This window comes from Oncorhynchus mykiss, chromosome 6 (assembly GCF_013265735.2).
Source record: "Oncorhynchus mykiss isolate Arlee chromosome 6, USDA_OmykA_1.1, whole genome shotgun sequence".
NCBI lineage: Eukaryota > Metazoa > Chordata > Actinopteri > Salmoniformes > Salmonidae > Oncorhynchus > Oncorhynchus mykiss.
Window position 1 is genome coordinate 9,140,075 of NC_048570.1, and position 24,165 is coordinate 9,164,239.

The 24,165-nt window shown below is 42.2% G+C and overlaps 1 protein-coding gene across 1 annotated transcript; it reads left to right on the top strand.

The window, feature by feature from the left end:
- The first annotated feature begins 1,437 nt into the window (after positions 1-1,437).
- LOC110525222 (kinetochore protein NDC80 homolog) lies at positions 1,438-23,744 on the top strand. The gene is made up of 17 exons (XM_021605186.2): positions 1,438-1,592; positions 10,686-10,781; positions 10,868-10,948; positions 13,264-13,381; positions 13,551-13,723; positions 15,120-15,222; positions 17,938-18,027; positions 18,110-18,203; positions 18,321-18,421; positions 19,773-19,917; positions 20,167-20,372; positions 20,526-20,678; positions 20,769-20,858; positions 20,959-21,051; positions 22,153-22,283; positions 22,806-22,908; positions 23,046-23,744. The coding sequence occupies exons 2-17, from the start codon at positions 10,693-10,695 to the stop codon at positions 23,172-23,174; spliced, it is 1,899 nt and encodes a 632-aa protein (XP_021460861.2). The 5' UTR covers positions 1,438-1,592; positions 10,686-10,692; the 3' UTR covers positions 23,175-23,744.
- Positions 23,745-24,165: the final 421 nt, after the last annotated feature.

Here is a 24,165-nt window from a genome sequence, read left to right on the forward strand (position 1 = left end):
TGGGATACACCCCTTGTTGTGTTCTTCCTGTAGGAAGGAGAGATGCTCTGGGATACACCCCTTGTTGTGTTCTTCCTGTAGGAAGGAGAGATGCTCTGGGATACACCCCTTGTTGTGTTCTTCCTGTAGGAAGGAGAGATGCTCTGGGATACACCCCTATGTAGGCTGCTGCCTACATACATACTTGAAATCATTGGCCACTTTAATAAATGGATCACCAGTCATTTTAATAATGCCACTTTAATAATGTTTACATATCTTGCATTACTCATCTCATATGTATATACAGTATTTTATACTATCTATTGCATCTTGCCTATGCCGCTCTGTCATTGCTCATCCATATATTTATATGTATCTATTCTTATTCCATTCCTTTACTTAGATTTGTGTGTATTAAGTATTTGTTGTGGAATTGTTAGATATTGCTGCACTGTCAGAACTAGAAGCACAAGCATTTTTCTACACTCACACTAACATCTGCTAACCATTACCTCTCCTGACATGATTTATGAATTAGTTCACTGTTTGCACTGTAGACATTCTAATAAACGCGATCAGAATTACATCAAGTTGCCTCCCAGAAAGACCATCACGCAAAAGCTTAGTGATCTTTCTATGTTGTCATCCTATCCTGCCACACTGATTCCAGACCTGCTCTCTTATTTGTACATAGAGGTTATGGGGAGGGCCAGTGGGGTATGTAACTGATCTTGACACAGGTCTTGGTAGTGGTGGTCAGCTAGTGAAGAGGTCCCTACTTAATCACGTCACTTAGCCTAGTCTAGTCCTTTCCCTACTGAATTTGAATAGTGGGAAAGCCATATAAACAAATGATAAGAAAAGGTAGCCTACATGGATTTATTTTATTTTAAGTTATGTTTAGATATTGTGATATTCATTCTGCTGCTACATTGATGTCTTGTAAATGATATGATATTCGGGTCTTGTAAGTCCCACAACTGAGTATGTGTGCATATGTGTTCTACAGTGTCTTCTTAAAATGTTGCTGTACCTTTATGTCTAGAAAATGAGGCTATAAGAAATGCAGACTTGTGTTAGCCCCGCAGCTATACTCAAGTATGTGGGCATACTGCAGTAATGTCTAAATGCTTTGAATGAATTAGCACCTTGGAGAGTGCTGTCCATTTTACCACCATAGATTGTAGGCTATTTGGCTGCTACTTTGTGTTTGACACTATTTTTCTCAATCTGTTTTAGTATCCCAGAGCGCCCTGGACAGCCCCCTGGACAGCCCCCTGGACAGCCCCCTGGACAGCCCCCTGGACAGCCCCCTGGACAGCCCCCTGGACAGCCCCCTGGACAGCCCCCTGGACAGCCCCCTGGACAGCCCCCTGGACAGCCCCCTGGACAACCCCATCAACCTGTCTCTGGCCCACACTCCAGTACAGTAGGTGGCGGTAATGCACCATAACTTTGGATGCCAACCGCCGATAAACCCTTCCGAAGAAGAAGACCGTCCGTTTTGTTTAAATCAGCGGGCGGATTTTTATTTTTTTTACTCTTCAGTTATTTATGTAGCAAACGAAGTTGCTAAACTGATTTTTTTCAAAATTATCGAAAGTGGAAAGGTATGTATTTGTTTGAAAGACGTTTCAATGGGTTGTTGCATTTAATTTATAGCTAGAAATATTTAATTGTAATACCCCAGGCAAATTCTAAGAGACTAAGTAAATTAACTTTAGTTAGTTGGCTAAATTAGTTGTAATTCAGCTTATGTTTTTCAAGTCTAACAGTAGTTTTTAATTGTATGGTGCCCTAGTGGAATGTTATTCGTTAAACAATATAACTAGCCAACGTTATCACAATAAATAAAGTAGAAAGTATTTGCATGTGAAAGTGTCCTGATAGTGTACATTTGCCCAACTGATGTCGCGTTGCGTTTTTGAGAAGGTTAGTGGTAGGGTGACCACATTTGAAATACCCAAATGCGAGACAACAGGAGGATTTTACAGGACCGTGTAGTTTCAAGTTTTAATGTCACAAATACAAGTACAGTGGAATGCTTTTCTTGTAAACCCCAACAATGCAGTCATTGATAGCAATGTAATACAAAAAATAACAGAAATAAAACTATATCTACACTGTTTACAATTTTAGGGATGGATACTGGCTCGTTAGAGGTAGATATGTTAACGTGATTTATGCATCAGGATATATAGTACCAGTCAGGTTTGGACACACCTACTCATTCAAGGGTTTTTCTTTATTTTTACTATTTTTGACATTATAGAATAATAGTGAAGACATCAACTATGAAATAACACATTGACTCTTCTTCGAAGTACCCACCCTTTGCCTTGACAGCTTTGCACACTCTTGGCGTTCTCTCAATCAGCTTTATGAGGTAATCACCTAGGATGCATTTCAATTAACAGGTGTCTTTTTAAGTTAATTTGTGGAATTTCTTTGCTCCTTAATGCGTTTTAGCCAATCAGTTGTGTTGTGACAAGATAGGGGTGATTTACCAAGTAGGGTCGTATTCTGTATAAGACCAAGTCCATATTATGGCAAGAACCGCTCAAATAAGCAAAGAGAAACAACAGTCCATTACTTTAAGACATGAAGGTCAGTCAATCAGGAACATTTTGAGAACTTTTAAAGTTTCTTCAAGTGCAGTTGCAAAAACTATCAAGCGCTATCATGACACTGGCTCTCATGAGGACCGGCACAGGAATGGAAGACCCAGAGTTACCTCTGCTGCAGAGGACAAGTTCATTAGTTTCCAGCCTCAGAAATTTCAGCTCAAATAAATGCTTCATAGAGTTCCAGTAAGACACTTATCAACATCAACTGCTCAGAGGAGCCTGTGTAAATCAGGCCTTCATGGTCGAATTGCTGCAGAGAAACCACTACTAAGGGACACCAATAATAAGACACTTGCTTGGGCCAAAAAATACAAGCAATGGACATTAGACAGGTGGAAATTTGTCCTTTCGTCTGATTTGTCAAAATGGGAGATTTTTGGATACAACCGCCTTGTCTTTGTGAGACGCAGAGTAGGTGAACGGATGATCTTTGCATGTGTGGTTAACACTTTTTTGGTTATATCAGTCAATTTAAATAAATTCATTAGGCCCTAATCTATGGCTTTCACATGACTGGGCAGGGGAGCATCCTTGGGTGGGTCTGGGAGGGCATAGGCCCATCAACTTGGGTGCCAGTTCCACCCACTGGGCACGCTCCATCAAAAACTAAAAACATCTGTGGCATTGTGTTGTGACAACTACATTTTTAGTGGCCTTTTATTGTCCCCAGCACAAGGTTCACCGGTGTAATGATCATGCTGTTTAATCCGCTTCTTGATATGCCACATCTGCCAGGTGGATGAATTATCTTGGCAAAGGAGAAATGCTCACTAACAGGGATGTAAATCAAAGCACATTCTGTCCAGTCGCTCACGCTGTTGAGCTTTGGCTGCATTATATTTAAAAAAATGTACTCTTCAGCTAGTGTCCTAAACCCCCAAAACACAAATTCTTATGAGATATGTTATTTGGAATACTAATTAAACATTGTGATCTTCCAAGACATTGATTCAGCTTTGATCTAAACCAGGGATGGGCAACTTTGATGGCATTGGGGGCCACAAAAAAAAAACAACTCATGAGTGGCATTATTGGCTTGTGGGTCTATGTGCCCACATTGCGAGTAAAACATTTTTAGCAGCCCCCATTGTGACAGTGAAGAGTTCTAATGTTAATCTCCTTCAATTCTACACATTTTGCCATGGGGCGGAGGCAAACGTTTGCAGTTTCTGATAATTGATGATCAATGGACCCCACCAGGGTTGGTAATTGGACCACGCTTACTACCAGTTTGGTAAATTAGCTGGCTGCTAGATTAGATCATCTAAGACATTTTGCTGACATGGACTTGTTGAATGACTGTTTTGGCGCCGGAGAGCTCGTGCGCTATGTCTAATATTTAAAAAAGTATTGTGGTATTGCTCGCCTGAGGTATTCTATCTACCAAGAGAGTTCTCATCTATATTATTCTTAGCCGTCTATTTACCACCATAAACCAATGCTGGTACTAATACTGCACTCAACCAGCTGTATAAGGTCATAAGCAAACAAGAAAATGCTCATCCAGAAGCGGCGCTCCTAGTGGCCGGGGACTTTAATGCAGGCAGACTTAAATCAGTTCTACCTCGTTTCTACCAGCATGTCACATGTGCAACCAGAGGGGGGAAAAACTCTAGACCACCTTTACTCCAGACAGAGATGCATACAAAGCTCTTCCCCCACCCTCCATTTGGCAAATCTAGCCATAATTCTATCCTGATTCCTGCTTACAAGCAAAAACTAAAGCAGGAAGCACCAGTGACTTGCTCAACACGGAAGTGGTCAGATGACGCTGATGCTACGCTACAGCACTGTTTTGCTAGCACAGACTGGAATATGTTCTGGGATTCATCCAATGGCATTGAGGAGTATACCACCTCAGTCATCAGCTTCATCAATAAGTGCATCGACGACGTCGTCGAACCATCAAACAAGCATAGTGTCAATACAGGATTAAGATTGAATCCTACTACATCGGTTCTGACACTTGTTGGATGTGGCAGGGTTTGAAAACTATTATGGACTACAAAAACAAACCCAGCTACGAGTTGCCCAGTTGACGTGAGCCCACCAGACGAGCTAAATGCCTTTTTATGCTCACTTCGTGGCAAGCAACACTGACGCATGCACGAGAGCACCAGTTGTTCGGGAAGACTGTGTGACTCTCGGTAGCCGATGTGAGCAAGACCTTTTAAACAGGTCAACGTTCACAAAGCCTGATGGGGCCTGATGGATTACCAGGACGTGTACTCAAAGCATGGCAGACCAACTGTCCAGTGTCTTCACTGACATTTTCATCCTCACCCTGACTGAGTCTCTGTAATACCTACATGTTTCAAGCAGACCGCCATAGTGCATGTGCCAAAAGAAGCGAAGGTAGCATCGCTAAATGATTACCGCCCCGAAGCACTCACGTCGGTAGCCATGAAGCTTTAAAGGCTGGTCATTGCTCACTCGGGTTCTCCTGAGTAGAGCACCGGTCTTAGGCACTGCTTCTCAGTGCTAGAGGTGTCACTATAGACACCCTGGTTTGAATCCAGGCTGTATCACAACCGGCCGTGATTGGGAGTCCCATAAGGCGGCACACAATTGGCCCATCGTCATCCGGGTTTTGCCGGTGTAGGCCGTCATTGTAAATAAGTATTTGTTCTTAACGGACTTGCCTAGTTAAATAAAAAAAACATCAACAGCATTCTCCCAGATACCCTAGACCACATATGTCAGAGTCAAGGCCCGCGGGCCACATCCGGCCCGCAAGAAGGTTTTTTACGGCCCCTGGGATGATCTTGATTTATTATTAGAACCGGCCCGCAGCAAGCCGGCAGCCCGCAGATCTTTTACACGCACCAATACTACATTTCCCACAATGCAAAGGTGACGCACCGAGCAGTAGGCTGCTTCATTTCAATATTTATTGGCACAGCAGTCGTCAGCATCACAGTAAAATTAACTTTCAGATACCCATCAAAAATGGCAAAACGGAAGGTGGATACTGAGAACCGGGGGTTTCAAACAAGGTGGGAGTCGGAGTATATGTTCACGAAGGTAGCTGGAAAACCTGTGTGTCTTCTGTGTGGAGAAAGTGTGGCGGTACTGAAAGAGTATAATCTGAGACGACATTATGAAACGAAACACGCGGACAAAAACAAGAATATGGACATGGAACAAAGGCTACAAAAGGCAGAGGAATTAAAACGAGGCCTCAAATCTCGACAGGCTCTGTTCAAAAAAGCCAAATCACAAGGCCAGGCTGCTGTCAAGGCCAGTTTTATTTTGGCAGAAGAGATCGCTAAATCAGCCCGGCCATTTACGGAGGGGGATTTCATCAAAAACTGCATGATTAAAGTTTGTGACGAAGTTTGCCCAGAAAAAAGGCAACTCTTTTTAAATGTGAGTCTGAGCAGAAACACCATTGCCGAGAGAGTAGACCAGTTGTCCATCAATCTAAAAGAGCAGCTTGTGAAAAAGGGAAAAGATTTTATTGCATATTCCTTGGCTGTGGATGAGAGCACCGACATTTCTGACATTGCCCAGTTGTCAATTTTCATCCGCGGAGTGGACTCCAGCCTAAGCGTGACAGAGGAGTTTTTGGCTTTACGTCCTATGCATGGCACAACTACGGGGCATGATTTGTATGAAGAGGTGTCAAGATGTGTAAATGAGATGGAGCTGCCTTGGGAAAAACTCGTGGGTTTGACAACCGACGGAGCACCTGCGATGTGTGGACACAGGAGCGGACTGGTGGCGAAGATACGGGAAAAGATGCAAGAGGAAAACGCGACAGGTGAGCTGACAGCTTATCATTGTATCATACACCAGGAAGCGTTGTGCGGTAAAGCCTTGAAAATGGAGCATGTAATGAGCATCATCACGCGCACAGTTAACTTTATCAGAGCCAAAGGTTTGAATCACCGCCAGTTCAAGGCATTTCTGACGGAGTTAGAAACGGAGCATGGTGATTTGCCTTATCACACAGAGGTGCGATGGCTAAGCCAGGGAAAGGTGCTTCAAAGATGTTTCGAGCTTCGTGAGGAGATTTGTCTGTTCTTGGACAGCAAAGGGAAAGACACAACACAACTCCGAGACGAAATGTTTCTGTGTGAAATGGCTTTTCTGTGTGACATTACGAGTCATCTGAATGCAATAAACTTGCAGCTGCAGGGTCGGGATCGTGTCATCTCTGATATGTACAGTACAGTGAAGGCATTTAAAACCAAACTGACTCTGTGGGAGACGCAGATGCGGAAAGAAAATTTGAGCCACTTTCCCAGCTGCCAGACCATGAAAGAGAAGCTCTCTACCAGTGCGTTCCCGAGCACACAGTTGGCTGATAAAATAGGTATGCTTACCACTGACTTTCGACGCCGATTTGCTGACTTTGAAGCACAAAAAAGCAGGTTGGAACTGCTCGGTAACCCATTTGCTGTTGACGTGGAAAGCTCACCACCAAACCTCCAAATGGAGTTGATTGACCTCCAATGCAATGATGCACTGAGGGAAAAATATGCGGCAGTGGGTGCTGCGGAGTTTGCCCGTTTCCTCCCCGGCACAATGCCCCAGCTGCGCATCCAGGCTGCTCAAACGTTGTCTATGTTTGGCAGCACATACCTGTGTGAACAACTGTTTTCTTTGATGAACCTGAACAAAACATCACACAGAAGTCGACTTACTGCTGAACACCTCCACTCAATTCTGAGGATTTCTTCAGCTCAGAGCCTTACCCCGAACATTGATGAACTTGTGGAAAAGATGGGACACCACCAAGTATCACCCTCAACCTCAAACAAGTGAACATTACTGTGCAATCACATATTTAGAGTTTTCACTGCATGTTACTTCTCCTTAAACAAAGTGTTGTTTTTGATTAATAGATTTTTGCACTTTATTTTTTTGTATTTCAATCCAATTATATTTTAAAAATATTTCAGTTGAGTGGATGATAGAAAATTGCTATTATTGTTTTTTCTTTGAAGTAAATTTAGCCCACTTTTGCTAAAATAGAAAATATAGTCTACTGATGGTGCCTTGAATACCGGTTTCTTTCATTTAATGTTCATGTTATGGGGATATTTATATAAAGGAAATTTGTCTTTTGTGTCTGTTGAAAATTAAAGATTACTGACAGAGCCATAAGAAAATATTGCTTTATTTATCTGATCATATTGTAATATATTTGTTAGGTTTTCAGTAGGTTCAATTAGGTTCACTAGACTATATGCGTCATTTAAAAAATGTTCAATGAACATTCGAACAGTCCGGCCCTCGTCTTGTAGCTGATTTTTTTATTTGGCCCTCCGTCCATTTGACTTTGACACCCCTGCCCTAGACCCACTCCAATTTGCATACCGCCCCAACAGAGCCACAGATGCAACCTCAATCGCGCTCCATACTGCCCTTTCCCACCTGTACAAAAGGAACACCTATGTGAGAATGTTTTTCATTGACTACAGCTCAGTGTTCAACACCATAGTGCCCTCAAAGCTCATCACTAAGCTAAGGACCCTGGGACTAAACACCTCCCTCTGCAACTGGATCCTTGACTTCCTGACGGGCTGCCCTCCGGTGGTAAGGGTAGGCAACACGTCTGCTATGCTGATGCTCAACACTGGAGATCAGTCCCCTCCTGTACTCCCTGTTCACCCACGACTACGTGGCCAAATACGACTCCAACACCTTCATTCATTTTCCTGACGACACAAGTGTGTCTGATCACCAACAACGATAAGACAGCCTATAGGGAAGAGGTCAGGGACCTGACAGTGTGGCACAAGGACAACAATCTCTCCCTCAATGTGAGCAAGACAAAGGAGCTGATCGTGAACTACAGGAGACGGTGGACCGATCAGGCCCCTGTTAACGTCGACTGGGCTGCAGTGGAGCAGGTTGAGAACTTCAAGCTCCTTGGTGTCCACATCACCAACAAACTATCATGGTCCAACCACACCAAGACGGTCGTCAAGAGGGCACGACAACCTAGTTTTGAATGGCCTGTCTGCAATAAACTTGAGACATTGTATCAACTATTAACTTGGGTCCAGCCTGAAGCTAGTGTTTAAACTGTTCCAGAGTTGGTGCTCTCCAGACAGGCGCACAGCTTTAGGCTATTTGCTCAAGGGGTAAGCAATCCTGCAGGCCTTTTTTGACATTTCTACCAGATCAGAGCATGACCCCCCCCCCCCCCCCCCCCCCTTTTTATGTTGAGTGGTTATCGAAAGGGAGAGCGCTGGAAATATTTTTCCAATAGGCCACGTTGAGGAACTATTGTCATTCTCAGTGGATGTAAAAACATACTTATTTTACTTTCTTTTTGGGGTGAAGAAAAAATGACTTTGAGAAGCTCCACAGGTGAGTGAGTTACGGTGAGTTACGACAATCATAAATGCTATCAGATCCCCAAATGGGCACATTTTATAGACCTACAGTTGCACGCAAGCCAGGTAGTGCATATATTTGCCACTGCTCGATTTAAAAATAAAACATCTTGGTCCACCAACAACCGATCGGAATGAGTCAGCCCTGAAACATGCTATATACATTTTACAGACACGGTGTGTTTTACATTGAGTTATTTTTAGTCCCACCTTCAGCTACCCTCAACCCTTCCCATCGTTCTCTGAATACCATTCCAATTTATTTGTGCCTTATATTTTTAAACTGCTGTGATGTTTCACAGAAGTTCTGAACCTTTCTATTCTCAGTGTTTTACAGATTGTAAATTAAATATACATTTTTGCTAACAGTGTATTATTGATTTTTGACTGACTTTTCAAATCACCCAGCAGAGTTGGCTCCACTTAAATGTTGCTATTCATCAGCCATGCCTGAATCTGTGACCAAAAACAAGATGCATATGGACAGTACCAAAACAAATGATTTGAATATTCTGTCTTTTCGCAGCAAAATCTGCTGGGATGGTTGTATTCCTAATATTGAACATTCTATTGGTTGCAGGACTTTTGTATAATTTAAATTGAAAACCTAAAGTTTTGAATCTGGTGTTTTTGTATCAGTTCATAAACCATGTGGCATGGAATTGGTACATCTATGTCTTCCCAACTATTTTGCAATTATGGCACAGCTGTACCTTTTTTTTTTTGGTCTTTAAATGAAATTTGCTATACTAGTTTTATTCATAATTTTCTTTTAACCAGTTTTTGTCTTTAGTGGAGGACTAACAAACAAGTTCCTTTCCCCCTTCATTTTTACATTAATGCTGGTTGTAACTTGGGGTATAGGAGACATTTCCATATTTTTGTTAGCTGCCTGTGTGACAACTCCACCAGTCCTATTTATGATATAATTTAAAAAGATTATGCTGTTTAATCACCCCCCCCCCACCCAAAATGTTAAATTTATCAATGAGTATATTTGAGTTTAACAATTTGTTGCAACCAACTTTCTATGGCTTGTTTTTAAAAATAGTGACTATTTTGGGGATTATTTCATTTTCAAATAACAAAGTGAGAAGTTGTAATCTGAATAAAGGGGGAGAACCAGTTTGGATTTAAGTGTGACTTTTGTATGACCCGAACCTTTAGTGAGACGTCTCATGCTTTAATATTTAATGTCTGTCTTCTGAATTCATATTCCTTACAATAAATAGGCCCAGTTAATTTTGTTTGGCTTGCCATTCCAAATCAAATATAATTTTAAAAAAACACATTGCTAGGTGTAGGCAAGGCCATAAGTAGAAAGGTAAACTGGGATATGACTAAAGAGTTAATCAGGGTGATTTCTCCACAAATACACAGGTATTTTCCTTTCCATGATAAAAAAATATATATATTTATTAGCATTTATTGTAGAGATCATTTTCTTTCAGGATTTGAATAGGACATACATTTTTGCTTGCGGGACAAAGGGACAAAATGCCTGACTGTCCCGCACAATCTGGAACTATGTCACCCTAGTAAGTGGGTGACCCCTCCCAGTTCCGGCTAGTGTACCCATCTTTCATTGTTCATATGAAGGCATTTGCAGTTAGTTGACTGGTTTGGGAAACATTTGCTATCCTATTTAAACATTAACTGTTCTGGCTATCCATGTATAGCCTACATGTATTTTTCTGCCTATGTCTTTTCTTCATTCTTTCACCAGGTCCAGGATGAACCGAGCATCCAGCAGTAGGCTCTCTGAGCTCCCTCAAAGAGTTGAAAGCAACAGAATGAGCATGGTTTATGCAACACCGCAGAGGTTAGTGTTCAAACAAACGTCAATGGAAGTTGCTTTATGGGATATGTATTTGCTAATACAGTGAGCATATCAATATTTGTTCACAGCAAACAATCATTCGGAAAGTTGAACATTCCTAAACCCCAGTCTGTCACATCTGAGAGAAGAACCAGCTTTTTTGGTAGTCGGTAAGTCCCTACACTGACTAAAATACCATGATACACGTAGTTCTCTATCACTGTCACCATGCGAGACAAAGACTATTCCTGTTAGTGAATCCATATGATTGGGAGCCATTTCTCACTGCCAAGTTCAGTGGTTCCCAACTCCAGTCCTCGAGTCCCTCAGACAGTACAGGTTTTTATTGTAGCTCTGGACATGTTCACCCTGCAGGCCTTACTGCTCCAATCAGTTTTGTTTATCAATTCTGTTTTGGAATAGTGACTGTCCAAAAAGCAAGTTTAAAAGTGAACAAATTGGATTTGTGTGTTCTGACAGCCTTCATTTGCTGACATGGCTATGCTAGTTGTCATAGTAACGGTGGTTGTGCACAGTGGTGTAAGCTGATTGGTGGTGGCGCTTGTGCTTCCTATCACTTAGAAGTTATGTATGGAATCAATATCATGCCAAATGTAAATCACTATCCACAAACGCCTTTTGATTTGTATTTGTAAATCGATATATTGCGTTGGAATTATTTTATGACTGTAGATATGCAGGTAATTTCCAAGGGCCTTAATAAAAATGACTGCCATAAAGATTTGCACATAGGAGAGATATGCGCAAACATGACAGATATGGCATAAGAAAAATAAGTTCTCACGTAGAAAGTGATTTGTATTCATAGAAAATGGGTTGTACCCATAGAAAGTGATTTGTATTCATAGAAAAGGGGTTGTACCCATAGAAAGCGATTTCTATACATCGTTGGCAGCCTCTCGTTTGGCATATTTGATGTCAGCCTTTCAAGGATGCAGAAATTATAGTCTGTTACCCATAGTCTGTTACCCATAGTCTGTTACCCATAGTCTGTTACCCATAGTCTGTCCAACGTAAATAATCGAAGCCCTAGATTACTCTATTTGCAGAACTATTGCTGTGGACACCCGTTTATCACCCATATAGTTGAATTAGCAGGCCAGTGTGATAGCACCACTAAATGTGAAGGATATGTCATCTATTGTAAATGATTATAATTGATCCGCTGTCTCATGCTGCACAGACGATGAGCATCAAGGAGACATAAGTGTTCCTGAGGCCTCCAACCAGTTCTCCAGTAGAGGCATGCGAAAGGTAGAGGGGAGGATATGGGATCAGACTTTATAACGATAGTGCTTCCTTCCCCTTCCTCGCCCCAATCTGGGCTTGAACAAGGGACCCCTTGCACACATCGACAACAGTCACCCTCTTAGCATCGTTACCTCTCGCTCCAATAAAATCGCGGTCCTTTGCAGATTAAGTGAAACAACTACTTCAAGGTCTCAGAGCGAGTGACGTCACGGATTAACACGCTATTAGCGCGTACCTCTAACTAGCTAGCCATTTCACACCGGTTACACTCACCCCCTTCACGGGCTCCTTTTCCCGCATCAACCAGTGATCTGTGTCAGCAGCATCAATGGGATCGACTTTTTTTCAACGACTACATCGCTTTCTACGCGTGATAACTTTTTGTCGTTATGGCGTTTTACTGAAGGCCCTTGGAAATGACCTGCATATCTGCAGTTATAAAAATCTAATGCAATGTATATATTTACAAATCAAACGGTGTTTGTTTGTGGAATGGTGATTTATATTTGGCGTGATATTGATCACACAGTTATGTAGCAAAATCTACGGTGAAACGAAATCCTGCCAGGGTTGTTTCACAGTTGCTTTGAATGTTCAAAATCATAGTGTCAGAACACCTTTTTTAAAGCCTCAAAGGACAAGGTGATCCATCTTTCAGAACAAGTCCTTTTTGGCTAGCCACATAACTCAACTAACTAGTTAGGTAGATGATTAGCTCTATAGCACATTCACTCATTTGTTAGTAAACAATTAAAAAGCTAGTTATCTACCACATGTTCTTGTCAAAACTGTCAACAGACTAAATAGCAAATAACAAGATATGCCAAACAACAGTTGTAAAACCATGAGGGCAAATCAATCAGATTTGACCATTCAGACACATCATGGTCAGGAATCAGATTTGACCATTCAGACACATCATGGTCAGGAATCAGATTTGACCATTCAGACACATCATGGTCAGGAATCAGATTTGACCATTCAGACACATCATGGTCAGGAATCAGATTTGACCATTCAGACACATCATGGTCAGGAATCAGATTTGTGACTTGAAATGTCTGCTACCATGTGCTGTTTGACTGTTCAGACTTGCAGGAAAAATAACATATATTTGAATCGGATATGCAAAAAAATTGGATTTGAGTCACTTCAATGTGAACCAGGCTTATGTGGTACCATGAATGCTAAAAAGCTGATGAACTCTTTTCAGGACCAGTGGGACTGGCATGGCTCGCAACAGCGCCTTTGGTGGTACAGAGAAGATGAAGGATCCCCGGCCCTTACACGATAAGGCCTATGTTCAGCAGTGCATCAGACAGTTGTGTGAGGTAAGGATTCCTAATATACGCACATTAAAGTATCTCAGAGTAGGAGTGCTGCTCTAGGATCAGTTGTCACTTTTATATCCTCATGAATAAGATTCTATGACCTGGGGGGTTCTGGTCCTAGATCAGCACTCTTTCACAAAGACACATCATTTCCCTCGTTCTCCTCTAGTTTCTGTCAGAGAAGGGCTTTCCGGGTTCAATGTCAGTCAAGTCTCTCCAGTCGCCCTCCACCAAGGAGTTCCTAAAGATCTTTGAGTTCATCTACTGCCTCCTGGACCCCACCTTCCAGATGCCCACCTCCAAAGTGGAGGAAGAGGTCCCCAGGATTCTCAAAGACTTGGGGTAAATAGTGGTTAGAGTGTTGGGCCAGTAATCGAAAGGTTGCTGCATCGAATCCCCGAGCTGACCAGATAAATAAATATCTGTCGTTCTGCCCCTGAACAAATTATTATTTACAACCTCTCTGGGATATGTTGGACGGTAGCGTCCCACCTGGCCAAAAGCCAGTGAAAATGCAGAGCGCCAAATTCAAATAAATTACTATAAAAATCTAACTTTCATGAAATCACACACGTAAGATACCAAATGAAAGCTACACTTGTGAATCCAGCCAACGTGTCAGATTTCAAAAAGGCTTTTCGGCAAAAGCAAACAATGCTATTATCTGAGGGTAGCACCTCCGTAAACAAAGAGAGAAAAGCATATTTCAACCCCGCAGGCGCGACAAAACGCAGAAATAAAAATATAAATCATGCCTTACCTTTGACAAGCTTCTTTTGTTGGCACTCCAATATGTTCCATAAACATCACAAATGGTCCTTTTGTTCGATTAATTCCGTCGATATATATAAAAAATGTCCATTTATTTGGCGCGTTTAATCCAGAAAAATACAGGTTCCAACTTGCACAACGTGACTACAAAATATCTCAAAAGTTACCTGTATACTTTGCCAAAACATTTCAAACTACTTTTGTAATACAACTTTAGGTATTTTTTTACGTAAATAATCGATAAAATTGAAGACGGGATGATCTGTGTTCAATACAGGAGGAAATAACAAACTGTAGCTAGCTTTCTGGTCACGCGCCTTATTTTAACAGTACACTTGAAGTGACCCTCATTTTGAACAGGGCTACTTCTTCATTCCACAAAGGAAAAACCTCAACCAAATTTTAAAGACTGGTGACATCCAGTGGAAGCGGTAAGAACTGCAAGAAGATCCCTTAGAAATCTGGATTCCAAATGAAAAACTAATTTGAAAAGAGTGACCTCAAAAAAAAAAAAAAAAATCTGAATAGTTTGTCCTCAGGGTTTCGCCTGCTAAATAAGTTCTGTTATACTCACAGACATGATTCAAACAGAGTGTTTTCTATCTAAATCTACTAATAATATGCATATATTATCTTCTGGGGATGAGTAGCAGGCAGTTGAATTTGGGCATGCATTTCATCCGGACATGAAAATACTGCCCCCTGTCACCAAGAAGTTAACTGACTTGCCTAGATAAATAAAGGTTACATTAAAACATTTTTTAAATGAGCTCATTCTGCCGTACATGTTAAAAATGGGATTGTGTCCCAAATGGCATCCCTATGGGCCCTGGCCAAAGGTAGTGCCCTATATAGAGAATATGGTGCTATTTGGGACTCAGATGTGATCATTTGCTGTTTGCATCTGGTTTTTGTACGCTAGCCCATTCCTCATTCTATGATACTGACTGTATATTTCTGATGGCAGGTATCCATTTGTTCTCTCCAAAAGTTCCATGTACTCTGTGGGGGCACCACATACATGGCCACAGGTCTTGGGGGCTGTTGTCTGGCTCATCGATACTGTGAAGGTGGGTATTAGTACAGCAGAATACTACCTAATCTCTAAACCAGTGGTTCTTAACCTGGGTTCGATCGAACCCCAGGGGTTCGGTGAGTCAGTCTCAGGGGTTCGGCGGAGGTCAAGACACACATTCGATTAATATGATTCGTGATGACACGCTCCGCTTGGCCATCATTGGCTGCAGGTGATCACGCTACATCGCTTGGCCTATCTGTGCTGCAGGGAATTTGGTGCGCTCAGTAGTCGACTTGTGATTTCTTTCTTAATATTTGAATCCCTTCATACTTACTATGTCGAGCAAAAAAAGAAAGTGGTCGGACGAATATGTACAATATGGATTTACATGTATAACCGAACGTGATGGGAGTCAGTGTCCTAACTGCATGATATGCAATGCCAAGTTGAGCAATTCTAGTCTAGCACCGGCAAAACTAAGAGAACACTTCCTTAAGCTGCATGGAGATGGAAAATACAAGAACACAACGCTCGCTGAATTCAAGGTGAAGAGAGCCAGATTCGATGAAAAGGCTACTCTGCCTGTTCTCGGCTTTGTACCCATCAACAAACCGATCCTCACAGCATCGTACGAAGTTGCTTACCTGATAGTAAAGCAGGGCAAACCACACACCATTGGTGAAACACTCATAAAACCAGCTGCGTTGAAGATGGCGAATATCATGCTGGGAAAAGAGGCCGAAGTTAAGTTATCCCAAATTCCTCTTTCAAATGACACCATCAGCGACAGAATAGAGGACATGAGCAAAGACATCTTGGCTCAAGTAGTTGCAGATCTGATTTCAAGCCCGGCAAAATTCAGCCTTCAACTCGACGAGACCACAGACGTTTCCAATCTAAGCCAGCTTGCTGTACTCGTGCGCTATGTGAAAGACGACGTGATAAAGGAAGAATTTTTATTTTGTAAGCCTCTTACAACAACAACTAAGGCAGCCGATGTGAAGAAACTTGTGGATGACTTCTTCAAAGACAACAACCTTTCGTGGGATATGGTTTCTGCAGTTTGTTCGGACGGAGCTCCAGTCATGCTGGGAAGAAAGTCTGGTTTTGGTGCGCTAGTGAAAGCCGATGCACCACACATCATTGTTACGCATTGTATTCTGCACAGGCATGCGTTGGCAACAAAAACCTTGCCTCCAAAACTGACAGAAGTATTAAAAATTGTAGTGGAATGCGTGAACTATGTGCGAACTAGTGCTCTGCGGCATCGCATCTTCAGTGAGCTGTGTAAAGAAATGGGCTCTGAATTCGAGGTACTTCTGTACCATTCTAACGTTAGGTGGTTATCCCGGGGACAGGTGCTGAATCGTGTTTTTGCCGTGCGTGTGGAATTAGCCCTGTTTTTGCAAGAGCACCAACATTGTCATGCAGATTGCTTCAAAAATTCTGAGTTCATTCTCATTTTAGCGTACATGGCCGATATCTTCGCAGCTCTCAATCATCTCAATCAAAAGATGCAGGGCGGTGGAGTCAACATCATCGAAGCGGGGGAAAACCTGAAGGCTTTTCAAAAAAAGCTACCGTTATGGAAACGACGAACAGAGAACGATAACTTCGCAAACTTTCCCCTGCTGGACGACTGTGTAAGTAAGATCGAAGATGTATCTGGAATCGGAGACATTTCTGTACCCGCTGAACTGAAGCAAGCAATTGCCACGCACTTAGATGAGCTTGCAAATTCTCTCGACGGATACTTCCCTACAAGAGAGTCATATCCAGCATGGGTGAGACAGCCGTTCACGTTTAGTGTTGAGACAACAGATGTCAATGATGAATACCTCGATGAAATCATTGAAATTCAGCAGAGCCAGGTTCAACAGCAACTCTTCAGAACAACAACGCTTTCAACGTTTTGGTGTCAACAAATGGTAACGTACCCTGTTATTGCTAAGAAAGCTCTGGAGATTTTCATACCGTTTGTTACAACATATCTTTGCGAGCAATCCTTTTCGAGAATGCTGGACATAAAAACGAAGAAAAGGAACAGACTTTGTTGCGAAAATGACATGAGAGTGGCACTTGCCAAGGTGAAGCCGCGCATTTCTGAACTGGTCTCTGAAAGGCAACAGCAGAAGTCACACTGATTTGCAGTAAATATTCATTATGTTTTTGTTTTTGTGTGAACATGATCATCTGTGTGAAAATGTTTTGATGATTTTGTTCTTTGAACACAGTGATGTTGATGCACGGTTCATTTTGTGCACCAGTCAAATATATACATATGTTTTGAAAAAAAACAATTTCACTTAAGAAGGGTTCGGTGAATGCGCATATGAAACTGGTGGGGTTCAGTACCTCCAACAAGGTTAAGAACCACTGCTCTAAACTCATTAATAACATTAACTGTCTAAATGAAGGTTTGAATAATGAGAGATGTTTATAATAATTTTTTTTTTATCAGGATCCCCATTAGCCGACGCCAATGGCGACCACTAGTCTTACTGGGCTTCGACATAACGAAATCCTTTACAATTTACATATTTAAAATGATTAACATGGATTGTGTGTGCATCTATTAGTTACACTTGTCAATACATGAACAACAAAGTTAGGTCACATGGGGCAGAGGCCCTGTGCAGTGAACGGTAACTTTATTTTTGAAACCAGGTTTGTTGTTCACTTGCTCCATGTAAGATGGGAGTTCCATGCAGTCGTGGCTCTGTATAATACTGTATGTTTCCTTGAATTTGTTCTGGTTGTTTTGCAGGTCTTTTGCTGTATGAGTGATCAGGACCTGCTCTTTGCGGATTTCTCTGACGGAAGCACTGAGATTGAGGACGGGGTTGAGTTCAACAAGGTACAGAGCCAACTTAATCACAACAAAACCATTTAGGATGTTAGGTCTCTATTTGACCCTGCACGATCCCTTCTGTTTCTAGCTCTTTATGGAATACACCGCTGAAACCTACAACAAGTTCATGCAAGGAGCGGATACGTTTGATGAAGAGGATGCAGATTATCTTGCTAAACTAAGTAAGCAGTGATGACAAAGTCATTGTTTTTAATTGTGAGTTGTGCCTTTTCCTTCCAAATGAACATGTGAAAAATAACCAGCAACAAGCGCATAAAACGTCAACTTTATATTTACAGAGAGACTTTACAACGTTGACGAAGGGCTTCTCACATCCATGGAGGAGAAGTACAGGATTCTGAGTGGTGAGGTTGAGCGACTGGAGAAAGAAAGTCAAACGGTTCGTCCTTTTAATCTAAGGTCTGTATATACAGTGCAGTCGGAAAATATTCCAAATTTTGTTACGTTACAGCCTAATAATCAAATGTATAAAATATTTTCCCTCATCAACTTACACACAATACCCCATAATGACAAAGATAAACATTTTTATGTGTTAACTTAGACTCCAAGTTGTGGTAAATTCAATTGATTGGACATGATTTGGAAAGGCTATTCTGTCTATATAAGGTCCCACAGTTGACAGATCAAAAATCAAGCCATGAGGTCGAAGGAATTGTCCGTAGAGCTCCGAGACAGAATTGTGTCGAGGCACAGATCTGGAGAAGCATACCAAAAAATGTCTGCAGCATTGCAGGTTCCCAAGTTCACAGTGGCCTCCATAATTATTAAATGGAAGACAGACTCTTCCTAGAGCTTGCTGCCCTGCCAAAATGAGCGATCGGGGGAGAAGGGCCTTGGTCCAGAGTTCCTCTGTGGAGATGGGTGAACCTTCCAGAAGAACACTCATCTCTGCAGCACTCCACCAATCAGGCCTTTATGGTAGAGTGGCCAGATGGAAGCCACTTGTCAGTAAAAGGCACATGACAGCCCACTTGGAGTTTGCCAAAAGGCACCTAAAGGACTCTCACCATGAGAAACAAGATTCTCTGGTCTGATGAAACCGATTTCCTCTTGAAAATCTGTTCAGGATCTCAGACGAAGATTCACCTTCCAACAGGACAACAAGCACACAGCCAAGGCAACGCAGGAGTGGCTTTGGGCAACAAGTCTCTGAATATTCTTGAGTTGCCCTGACAGAGCCCGGACTTGAACCCGATAGAACATCTCTGGAGAGACCTGAAAATAGCTGTGCAGTGATGGTCCCCATCCAACCTGACAGAGCTTGAGATGATCTGCAGAGAAGAATAGGACAAACTAACCAAATAGAGGTGTGCCAAGCTTGTAGTGTCATACCCAAGAAGTCTCAAGGCTGTAATCGCTGCCAAAGGTGCTTCAACAAAGTACTGAGTAAAGGGTCTGAATACTTATGTAAATGTGATATTTCGTTTTTTTATTTTGCAAAAATTTGCTACAATTGATACAAATTTACGGGGTGTTGTGTGTAGATTTAATGAGGGTGAAAAAACATAGATTAAATTATTTTAGAATGTAACAAATTTGGCAAAAGTCAAGTGGTCTGAATACTTTCCGAATGCACTGTACCTATAGATTTTTCCAAGTTCTGCAATTTAATATTGTACATATCTCACCTAGTTTAAGCAGTCGATGAGCTGTAAACGTGCCAGTTGCGTTTGAACAGAGCCATTTGATTCACTTTATTTGTAACCATTTGATTCACTTTGGAGCAGGACCGATTGATGGTCAAAAGAACGGAGAAAGTCAAACTTCAGACAGACCTGCAGAAGCTGCAGAGTTATCGCAGTAACCTGGAGTCTTTCAAAGCCAACCTGGAGAACAAAGCCTCTGGATTGGCCGAGGAGCTGGAAGCATCGGGTAAAAAAACCATGACCAAACATTGCTGCTCTCGTGGTTTAGCTGGTCTTGCGGTATTGATGCAGCCTTCCTGGACACTTTTCTCTTTCTAAAGTGTCTGCATATGTGGTCTACCACCCTTTGACACATCTCTCTATCTGTCCCCACTTCCTCTCATTCCCTGTTTAAACGAAATGTGAAAATCCATTAAAATCTACCTTTTTTTAAATTGCTACTCTCCTGGAAATCCTGAAACGTTGTCCTGTGTAGGACTGCAAGTGGAGACCCTAAAACAGGAGGAGTCCCGGCTCCAACACATCTTGTCCACCCAGAAGTTCACTCCCGCAGACATTGAGAGGATCAACTGGGAGAAGAGGGAGCTGCAGCAGACCATCAACAGCCTGAGCAAGAGCCTGGAGCAGGCCGAGCAGCACATGTGGAACGAGGAGATCGCTCTGGCCAAGGCCAAGGAGACGGTAAGGAATAGGATGCTGGCCTGATACGACTGCATTCTATACTCATCTGTCTGGTAAATAAAGGTTCAATAAGTCATTTATTTTTAAATGACTAGCTAGCTATGAGCCAGTGCTGAACAGTCTTCTCAGTCTTAACCTCTTCTAATGATTTAGGCCGAAGTGAAGCTGGCCGAGTACCACAAGCTTGCCCGCAAACTGAAGCTCATCCCTGTGTCTGCCGAGAACGCATGCGGCCACGACTTTGAGATCAGGACCTCCACAGAATACGGACCGTCCACCATGGTTCAATGCAGAACACAAATTCAAGTATGGCGATTTAGTTCTCATCGAATAATCGCTTTATTACAACAGGTGTGTGTTGTTTCTGGACCTAATTCTGTGGCTTATTCTCTACAGCAACTACTGAGGAAACTGATCACTGATGTGGACGAGGAGTGTAGTCGACTGACAGACATGAAACTAAGCCTGGAGGAGTCCATAGAACAGGTATCGAGACATTTCACTGTGTTTCTTAGAAGTCCCAAGGTTTTGTCCCATTTTTTGGGTGTTTTTTTTTTCTTAAACATGGGTCTTTTTTCTCTTTGAGGTGAATTCCAATATTTCAGATAAAGCGAATGACTTGAAACAACTGAGAGAGCAAATCCGTAGGCTCGACGAGCAGCTCGAACAAGACATGCAGGTGGGTTATATTTTCAATATTACAAATGTTTGAATATTGTATACAGGAACCCATCTGAAATATTGCTTCACAGGTCAGTCATTTATTGATCAGGAAGTGGTGTCAAAGTGAATCATTGGTCCATCCAAGGTTTTCCTAGACAGCTCATTGTCTTATAAGGACCATCATGGAACCAGCTTTTCTTGTTCTCCTCAATTATTTAAATGTATTGTATCCACATCTGTGGTTAAATTGTGTTTTTGATCATTTAGGGTTTCTAGGATGTTGATTTTGACTTCAGCCATGACCAACCTTTCAAAGCACTTCATGGCTAAAGACGAGAGTGCTACGGGTCGGTAGTCATTTAGCCAGGTGTACCATTGTGTTCTTGGGCACAGGCACTATGGTGGTCTGCTTAAAACATGTTGGTATTACAGACTCGGACAGGGAGAGGTTGAACATGTCAGTGAAGACACATGCTAGTTGGTCTGCGCATGCTTGCAGTACACGTCCTGGTAATCCGTCTGGCCCTGCGGCCTTGTGAATGTTTTTTAAGGGTCTTACTCACATCGGCTGCGGAGAGTGTGATCACACAGTCTTCTGGTACAGCTGGTGCTCTGATGCATGTTTCAGTGTTATTTGCCTCGAAGCGAGCATAGAAGTAGTTTAGCTCGCCTGGTAGGCTCATGTCACTGGGCAGCTCTCGGCTGTGCTTCCCTTTGTAGTCTAATGGTTTGCAAGCCCTGCCACATCCGACGAGCGTCAGAGCCGGTGTAGTAAGACTCAATCTTGTATTGCCTGTTTGATGGTTCGTCGGAGGGCATAGCGGGATTTCTTATAAGTTTCCAGGTTAGAGTCCCACTCCTTGTAAGTAGCAGCTCTAGCCGTTAGCTCAGTGCGGATGCTGCCTGTAATCCATGGTTTCTGGTTGGGGTATGTACGTACGGTCACTGTGAGGACGACGTCATCGATGCACTTATTGACGAAGCCATTTATTTTAAATGTATTGTTTCCACATCTGTGGTTAAATTGTGTTTTTTATCATTTATAAAAATGACATCCCTCTCTCTGTGTCTGTGTGTCTGTGTGTCTGTGTGTCTGTGTGTGTGTGTGTGTGTGTAGGACATTGCCCATGAGGAGCAGAAGTGGTCTGCTGAGATGGAGTCTGTGGAGACCCACCGCAAGCTGCTGGAGAAGAAGGTGACCCTGGGCTATGATGAGTCTGTGGAGCAGCTGAAAGCTGCACAGCAACAGTGAGTAGTGCTCCTTCTACCAATTATTTTGGACCAAATCACAATGGTGAGGGCTACAGAGCTTAGTTTCAAGTTTTATTGTCATGGGCACAACTACAGTGAAATGCCTTTCTTTCCTGACTGACATGGCAGTAATCAATATCAGTAGTAAAAATATTATAATAATGTAAAGTAGGAAAAAAACACACGAGAAATAGAACCATGAATAACATGAGACAGTAAATAAGCTACTGTTTATATACAGGGTCAGTTCCAATACCATATTTACAATGTGCAGAGATACAAGGGTTAAACTAGCGTCCTGTCCAGGGGGTGTGCTTGTACATCAAGCTGCCTCACACAACAAAAACAGGAGATATGCTCCTGCCCTATGAGCCGTTCTGACCCGGACAATGATACTTTATTTGCGTACGGTATGTTTAGGGCTTTACAATTATTTCACAACCACATGAAGTTTGTTTTCATTGTTCATATCTAAAAATAGACCCCCACCACCACAGTATTTGTCTTTCTACTCCACAGGTACCATCTTGTCCTGCAAGAAACCAATGAGGAGCGGCGGACTGTGGTTAACAACCTTGCCAGTGTGTTAACCACGGCTGCCAACCACCTGTCCATTGTAGAGGTCAGTCTCCATCTTGCCCCTAACCTGCCCCTAATATTTATTTTATTCCTTGCCTTGATATTCCTTTTTACAATAACAACTTGATTTGACAACGACTGTCTTTCTGAGCCTGAAATTCACATTGTGATCATTTCCAGAAATTCTTAGAGGATCAACACAAGCGAGTAGACAGGGTGTACGCGGAAGCTTTCCGGGAGGACGAGGTGGACATTCAGAAGATGAAGGACATTATGGAGAGCTTCATCGCTAAAGTAAATAGCATGTAGTTCCATGCTTTACTATAAAAGCTGACATGAGCTCTAACTCTTTACTTGGTTATTCCATTCATTCCATTGGAACCATCCCAGCGGGAAAAACTTGGTTTAGTGACGTTGTGACAACAGAACCTAGTTGAAGTGACATCATTGACAACCAGTTTTGCCTGTTGGGATGAGTGCAGCTTTTATTCTCTTCTAAGTGACGTCTTTACTGACCACGGTGAGCAGAACATCAGTTCCAAAGGGCCACACCATCTTCTGCAGTTTCCCTGGTCACTGCTCTAAAGCATTGGGAACTTGTGAGACCAGATGGGAAGACTGTATTGGGTGCTGGTAGAAAACATGTTTCAATAGGAGTTTTACTTTGTTCAAGCACCCCTGGGTTAGATAATGGGTGTTAAACCTCTTTGTAAAGTATTTTTAATGTTGTCTTGTGGTGGTTCTCATATCAGCCACTAGAGGGCAGTGTAAAGCTAGATTTAAAATACAACAGTTTCTGGTTGCGTGAAATTTATATTATGGTTATTTGTTTTTCACTGCAGTTTGTGATGCTTTAAATAAAGATATGTATCCCCAATATTTCCATGTTTGTTTGTTTTTTGCCAGTTATGCTTATTCAGATATCAACACGTTACCCACTCATAACAACAGTGTCTAGTCCATGCAATGTAAACTACGGCCTAAATAGTTTCTGTTGGTTTGTACCTACATTTACTTCTTCTTTTTAGACTCACATACTCAGTCATAGATGTACTCTAGGATGCACCACATAATGAAATGGAACAGGACTATTATTTTGGGTCTCTATGACCTATACATGTGGTGTATTCACATGAAACCAAACGGTTGTTGCTATGGTTTGCACTAATGAATACAACCCTGCTCTCTGATACCACAATTTTTTTTAAAGGTATCCAATTGCTAGTTAGTCTTGCAACTCCCTTACGGACTCGAGAGGCAAAGGTCGAGAGCCGTGCATCCCTTGAAACGCAACCCGAAC